The 5,854-nt window shown below is 36.8% G+C and overlaps 1 protein-coding gene across 2 annotated transcripts; it reads left to right on the forward strand.

The window, feature by feature from the left end:
- Positions 1 to 689: 689 nt before the first annotated feature.
- On the forward strand, positions 690 to 4,189 carry LOC112460093 (dedicator of cytokinesis protein 6-like). 2 transcript variants are annotated; one of them, XM_025024592.1, is made up of 5 exons: positions 690 to 881; positions 1,199 to 2,040; positions 2,136 to 2,338; positions 2,412 to 2,726; positions 4,027 to 4,189. In XM_025024592.1, the coding sequence occupies exons 2-5, from the start codon at positions 2,037 to 2,039 to the stop codon at positions 4,162 to 4,164; spliced, it is 660 nt and encodes a 219-aa protein (XP_024880360.1). In that variant the 5' UTR covers positions 690 to 881; positions 1,199 to 2,036; the 3' UTR covers positions 4,165 to 4,189. The 2 variants fall into 2 exon arrangements, with proteins under 2 accessions (XP_024880360.1, XP_024880361.1); XM_025024593.1 differs by lacking the exon at positions 4,027 to 4,189 and adding an exon at positions 2,806 to 2,830.
- The last annotated feature ends 1,665 nt before the right edge of the window (positions 4,190 to 5,854 follow it).

Below are 5,854 nucleotides of genomic sequence, written 5' to 3' on the forward strand. Positions count from 1 at the left end.
CATGGGATTGCTCGCGCCGTATATTGTGCCGCTGTTTTCCTGCGTTAATACTATGATGTGCGGGTGTGATTATCCAAAGATTAACAATTAATTGGATACCGGCCTCCCGTGTTATTGGGAGCGAGCTGGTTTTGGCGTGGAACACGCTTTCCTTGCAGGCCCAAGAAGTGTTTTCAGCTGACGCAGCGAAAATCTGCGTCATCGCGCGCAGCGAGATCTTCGTTCGCGCGTTTCAAGATCTCCGTTCTATATTCGCGCTTTTCAAGATCTCTTTATTCGCGCTGATTAACGCTCCGTTCCGTCACGCGCCGCTCTCTTTCTCATTCGTTTACGCGCTTTGTTACGCTCGTGCGAGTCGAAATCCGCTGGTGCTCGAAACTATATTCCGTTAACGGGCCTTCGGTCCGTCGGATCGATCATCTTTCTGTCGGCGTTTATTTTGTAATCTGTGTATGTGACGTAAATATAGATATTGAGATTAACGATAATTCACTCGTGAGTGAATTGAGAGTGTCCCGTTTAACCGTCGAACCTTCTGAACCCCAGACTATCTTCATACATTCCGCAATTAAATATTTTATTAAATATTTAATAAAATATTAAATAATAAATGTTAAATATTAAATATTGTATTTATTGTTCTATATTTGACTAAATAATTAAATATTTATTTTTCAGGAAGCCTTGTTCCCGCTTTACGCTCCTCCGACTTCTTCTGACGACGAGTGGCAAGAAATCAGTGTTGCCCCGGATCCTACAGAACCTTTTGCTTATACAATTCTCGTAAAATGTCTGCAATTAAAGTTAGAAGTGGAGCTAATATTTGCGAGTCTCACATTATCTACTATTCAATCTGAAATGCTCTTGGATCTAATGTATAGGTAAGATTTCTGAATCTTAGCAAACAATTTAACTTAAACACTTCGAGTGCCAAGCACATTTCGAGCGTGATCTCTGCGGGGCCCAAGAGTGAATTTTTGATAGTTTTGTTTTAAATATATATTCAATGTACTGCAAAAATAAGGTTTTATTCAATATATTTATAAGTAACGAAATTGTTTTTACTTGAGTGAATAAAATCGTCACCCATAGATGGGTGATAGGGCCCCTGCGAGAACTTATGCGTCACTCAGATCTGAGTGACGTGGTACTCAAAGTAAACATAACGAGCTAAGGGATGTATCTAAATTTTGTTTAGAATCGCCAAGGGTTATCAAGGATCCCCTGATCTTCGCCTGACTTGGCTCGCAAACATGGCGCAGCAGCACATGGAAAGGAAAAATCACACGGAAGCAGCAATGTGTTTGGTGCACAGTGCCACTCTGGTAGTGGAATATCTTCATCTACTCGAACCTGGTGACGGCGTTCGGCCCGTAGGAGCCGTTGCTTTGAACGCCGTAACACCAAACGTTTTAGAAAAGAGCGCCGTCGGCGATGACGTACTAATCAGAAGGGAAGAAGGGCTTTGCTTAAACCCTGATTTTTCAGAAAGTAGATTGGCGGGTTTTTTGGAGCACGCGCCTAGCTTTTTTCACGCAACTGGAATGTACGAAGCTATTCCTGACGTCTATAGGGTGTTGCTACCTATAGCAGAAGCTGCACATGACTACAATAAATTAGCTAACATTTATGGGAAAGAAAATTTAAATTGTTTAGTATGATATGGAGGGCACATCTTTTTCAAATTTACTGCATAAAATATTATTTTGGAACTTTTTTTTAGTAAACTTCACGAGGCATATACGCGTGTGGAACAATTGGCCGGCAAGCGTGTCTTTGGGACGTACTTCAGAGTTGGTTTCTATTCTTTACAAAGAGCCAACTTTAAAAAAACTTTTGGAAATATTCTCGAGACTCGAGAACTTTTATGCCGAGAGATTCGGCGCGGAGAATATAGTTATAATAAAGGATTCGAATCCTGTGGATCCTAGCAAGCTGGAACCGGACAAAGCTTATGTACAGATCACTTACGTGGAACCGTACTTCGAAGCACACGGCTTAGACACAGACCTACAGTTTTTCATCGGAATTTCAACATGAGTGAGTATTGATTTAGACAAAATATTTTTTTGTGATAACAGTAATTAATTATACAGTAATTAACAATTTGTTTAGATAATGGCTTTTGTTTTTAGAACGATTTGTTTATGCGACACCTTTTACTCCTGGTGGCAAAGCTTACGGTGAATTATGTGAACAGTGTAAACGGAAGACTATATTAACGGTGACGACACATTTCCCATATCTGAAAACCAGAAATCGAGTTGTGGCTCGAAAACAGATAGTCTTGAGTCCCATCGAAGTGGCAATTGAAGACATACAGAAGAAGACTCTCGAGGTATTGATCGATTTCTCACATCTTAATATTTTTACAGTACACATGTAATACATTTTTATGTAATCTTAATTAGGTGGCTGCTGCAACCGCTCAAGAACCACCTGACGCAAAGATGCTGCAAATGGTCCTTCAAGGTTGCATTGGCACGACGGTTAATCAAGGACCCGCTGAAGTAGCGGTCGTGTTTCTTTCCGGTTTGCGCGAACAAAATGCGCAGCCGACCAGATTGCAGCACAAGCTTCGTTTGTGTTTGAAAGATTTCCAGAAAAAGTGTCTCGACGCTTTGCGGCGCAATAAGAATCTGATTGGTCTCGATCAGCGGGATTATGGAGCTGGAGAGAAATTATCAGAAATTGACCGAGAGATTGGCACCTCTCATTGCTTGGAGGTAAGAAGTTTTAATTAAAAAGATACATATCTTTTCAAGTTTATCACGTTAAAGAAATTTTTGTTATGCTGCTACGTAGTGGACCGTCCTTAATTAATCAGCAAGTCTGTACTCTTCTGCGCTGGTAGGGAAATGAAACACTGCCATAAAAGCTTACCAAAGACTAATGTATCCAATTATTAATCGCGTGTATTGTCATATGGCTAATTCTATTTTTAATCATTATTGTGAAGAATATACGTACGTTGAATCCTTGTTTCATAACAGGATTGAAAAAATTTCAAGTTATTTATAAAATAAATATATATTTAGTCAAAAGAATTTATGAGTTATATTGTTTATAATTTATATGAGTTTTATATACATGTTATGAGTTATTAGATAAATCGACCTTTATGGAAAAAGGAATAAAATAAGGATAGCATTATAAAAAATTGTCGGATTTACAAATTTGTTAACACTAAACGATCAAACGTTTTTAGAACAAGGATTCAACGTAATTTATTTATATAATTGAAATTTTCATACTTATAAGCACTTAAGTATTACGATACGTTGTGACCATCACATTAAATGGATTTACATAGATATGGCCGGGCATTTATATTTAGAATTTGTATTTTATTTTCTCAGTTATTTTTGCTAAAATGTTTATATTACACTGCCTAATGGTAAATTGAATAGGCCTGTTATCATTTTTTGTTCTTATAAGAAACAATTTTCAAATAATACATGTCTTCAATACAATTTCAATAGAACTTAACCTTTTTTTATCTTACACGTTAAATTACATTTTTAGTTGAAAATTACAATTACAGTAAATATTCTCAATAAAATTTTGCATTTGAACTAGAGTTTACAATATTGCCAAAATATTTTAACAATTGAAGGAAAAAATTTAAAAGAACATTTGAAATTGCGCGCTTCCACTTTTGAAAATAGTACCATTTTTATTGTCAAAGCTATTCAGAAAACAAAAGACAACCGACTACTAGCTCTACGTGATGATTGTTAAACATTGTAATGGAGATTACCATAACCTCTGGAGATTAACCATAAAAAAGGTTTTATTATTTATAATAAAAGATTAAAAAAGGTTACGTGTTTTTATTATTAATTGTTTATTTAGTAATACATATAAGAAGGGAAGGTTTAATTATAGATCTATACAAACTTTGCCTTCCTCCCGCCTTGATTTATTTCTTTCATACATAAATTATTATATAATTCTTTTTTATGTAATGTGAAGTGTCTATAACTTAATCCTTGACCGTAAGATATTTAATAATTTTTTTTCTAGAACTTCAATTCAAACATGGGTCGAAAACCAAAGGTGTCTCAAAAAGAGGTTATTGAGTTGATCGAAAAACATATCCATCGTCTTGCAACAAACGATTTTCCACCATATGGAGACACATTATGGAAAACAATGAGCTAAGACTTAGATGGAAGGTGGCTACCTCGTTCTGTTTATACACACGTGAGGTATGACAAACGAGGGGATTTGGCACAAGCTCGACGTAATCAAGGAATTTGTACATCTCCGGAAACGGAACCTTATCTAATTGAAGATGAAATAGATGAAATAGAATCTGATCATGAAAAATTGTGTACTTCAGAACCAGACGATGATTATGTTCCAGAGGACATACGAAATGAAAATCTACAGGAATGTGACTCTTTCGATCTCTTACTTACGAGTGAAGAATGGTCATTAATTAAGCCAGATGAGTCTAAAAGCAAAAACAGATTGAAGACGGAAACATGGGCATCAGTTATTACTAGAGCATTCTGGAAAAGGTACAATTTTAGTTGTGCATTCTGTGCAAAGTGGTCCTACGTACGCTCTCTTTTTAACCCTCAAGATGATGAATATTATTTGAAGTTTTTTGCCTATTGCAAGGATAGAATAAAGTGCAAAAATATAATGATTGGTACAGCAAATAGTGAACCTACCAGCAACGGATTGAGATTGACAATTAAAACGCGTGACACTCGTGGAGACTACCATGTAGATGTGAAGAGACCACTCAGGGGAGCTGAACGGAAGCAAGTTGGAGAAAAATTGCAAAAGCAGAGTGCTGCCAATTATCAAAATGAATTATTAAGAGATAATATGCAATTTGGAGACGATGTTCCACATTTTGTCCAGGAAAATTATATCTACAAGCGAGAATGGAGAAGCACAAAGAAAACGCTGGCATGAAGCCCAATGAAAAAAATGATGTGATTAAATCACTCCAAAAAATGTCAACAGACCCTCGTTATATAAATACCATACACGAGATTGGTTGTATGAAATTCCACGTTCTATATTGCACCCAGGAACAGTTACACGTTTACAACGAATACTGTCGAGTATTAGGAACATCATCAGCAATCTCGATTGATGCTTCAGGACGGTTTGCACAAGCATTTGAAATTTGTCCAGGAAGAATGACTGGTCATATCTTTCTATACACGGTCACAATCAGATTTGAGGGCAAAACTATCTGCGTACATCAAATGCTGAAGAAATCCATACCCAAGAATTTATCGAATTATGGCTTAAATACTGGGTCCGGCTCGGAGCTAAAACTCCAGGTGAATCATGGTCTGATTATGAACGTGGAATACCAATGTCTTCCCGTTTGACATTTAATGGAAAGAGTTTAAAAAATTATATAGATGACGTTTTCGAGTGGGCAAGGACGACAGACAAGAAAAAATCTCGACCAGACAATACTCTCATCCGAATAGATGTGGCTCATCTCATGGCTCTGGTGGCAAGGTGGAAATGCTTGAAACACAAAGATCACCCATATATTAAGAACTTTTTCGTTCGTTGTGTTGCTTTAATGGTGGATACTCAGAGCATAGAAGAATTCCAACAAATTTTTCTTCTCACTTGTATCGTCGCATTACAGGCGTATGAAGACAATTTTGTTTCAACCTCAACTATTAAAATGACGGTTTCAGATGCCAGAAAAGAGCTGGAAGGTCATATGAGTGTTAGGAAAAGCGTTATCTGTGATATTGAGGCTTCAATGACATCGTATCTAGAAGAGAAAGGTAATACGTCCAAACCGTTTGAAGAAGGCGAAAATGGTACACGCACCCATCAATGGATCAAAAAATTAATAGCGTCG

This window comes from Temnothorax curvispinosus, unplaced genomic scaffold (genome assembly GCF_003070985.1).
Source record: "Temnothorax curvispinosus isolate PA1 unplaced genomic scaffold, ASM307098v1 QBEX01010310.1, whole genome shotgun sequence".
NCBI lineage: Eukaryota > Metazoa > Arthropoda > Insecta > Hymenoptera > Formicidae > Temnothorax > Temnothorax curvispinosus.